The following is a 1,151-nucleotide window of genomic DNA, read 5'->3' on the forward strand; positions in this document are numbered from 1 at the left end:
TCGGAAAGTGACCGGAGCTGTAATGACCTATAATAGCAGGTCATTTGCCAGTATTTGAGCTTCATTACATCAAAATACATTGATCATGTGTGTAATTGCTTCTTTAAAAAGTTAGAGATAATAATTTGATGGCCTATTTAACCCTTTTCCCTATTTTTTTTTTTTTTACCACAGTCTATCGCTGATATTTTTATATACTGATATTCACGTCGTGCAAAATACAAAAAACAAAGCGTTTCGTTGTGAAACTTTCATCAAACACAGACCCTAAGCCGGCCTGCATTATTATTTCCTCCGATCCGAACCAAAAAAAGAAATGGCTTCAGCAGCACCAAATCTCCATGCCAACTTTGGACTTCCAGTCTGCCTCTCAGGGATCCCTCTCCCTCTCCCTCAAGAGTACTTACTATCCACGGATTTGATCCATCTCTACTCTTCTTCTTAGCTTGGTGTCACTTCAACCACCTACATACCTACCTAGCTAACTCTAACAGAAGCTGCGCTTTTGGTTTTGCAGGATGGCGGATCATGATCGCCGGAGAAAAGCCATGAAAACCCCGGCGGCGGCGGCGGCGTTTGAACCAAAAGATACCTGGGGGAGCAGTAGTGGCGCAGAGAGGGGAAATCAAACAAGCCCCGGACCCGGAGATTCTGATTTCGCTTCTGTCTTGCGTGATCTGGGTTCCATCTCTTTGGGTCGTACAGCCAAGGCTGCATAAGTGCATATATAGTACTCTCATCTCTCCAGAATGTATCTTTAATTTAATTTGTGTTAGTATAACCTGTGATTTGATTAGCAATTGTTGGCGTTTTCTTATTAATGGACTTCTTGTCGGTTTCTCTCTCCCTGTACATTTGTGCTAGATCTGGTTTCTTCAATTCATTCCAGCTCTGGGTTTGTGGGTGAAAAAGTAAATTACGCCTAGAAAAAAAAAAAAAAAAAAAAAAAGACACATTCTGCAGTATTTACTAGCGGAATTAATCTAAAATTGTGTTACTATCAAATTTGTTTGTTTTTTTTTGTTTTTTTGTTTTTTTTTTTGGGTACATTGGAGGAGGCGAAAAGCCCCCGCTAAGTAATTCTCCGAATCAATACGTCCTCGACATTAGCTCGTAAGAAATTCAATAAATATTTTAAAGGATTCTCAAAA

The 1,151-nt window shown here is 39.8% G+C and overlaps 1 protein-coding gene across 1 annotated transcript; it reads left to right on the top strand.

The window, feature by feature from the left end:
- Nucleotides 1–202: 202 nt before the first annotated feature.
- Nucleotides 203–883, top strand: LOC109158837. Its single transcript, XM_019306731.1, has 2 exons — nt 203–399; nt 518–883. Exons 1-2 carry the CDS (start codon nt 317–319, stop codon nt 717–719), a joined length of 285 nt encoding a protein of 94 aa, XP_019162276.1. The 5' UTR covers nt 203–316; the 3' UTR covers nt 720–883.
- Nucleotides 884–1,151: the final 268 nt, after the last annotated feature.

Source organism: Ipomoea nil, unplaced genomic scaffold (genome assembly GCF_001879475.1).
Source record: "Ipomoea nil cultivar Tokyo-kokei standard unplaced genomic scaffold, Asagao_1.1 scaffold2826, whole genome shotgun sequence".
NCBI classification, from domain to species: Eukaryota; Viridiplantae; Streptophyta; class Magnoliopsida; order Solanales; family Convolvulaceae; genus Ipomoea; species Ipomoea nil.

Coding starts and splice junctions, on each gene's coding strand:
- LOC109158837 (XM_019306731.1), top strand. CDS start 317: ATGGCTTCAGCAGCACCAAATCTCCATGCCAACTTTGGACTTCCAGTC. Junction 400..517: donor CCTCTCCCTCTCCCTCAAGA/GTACTTACTATC, acceptor TTGGTTTTGCAG/GATGGCGGATCATGATCGCC.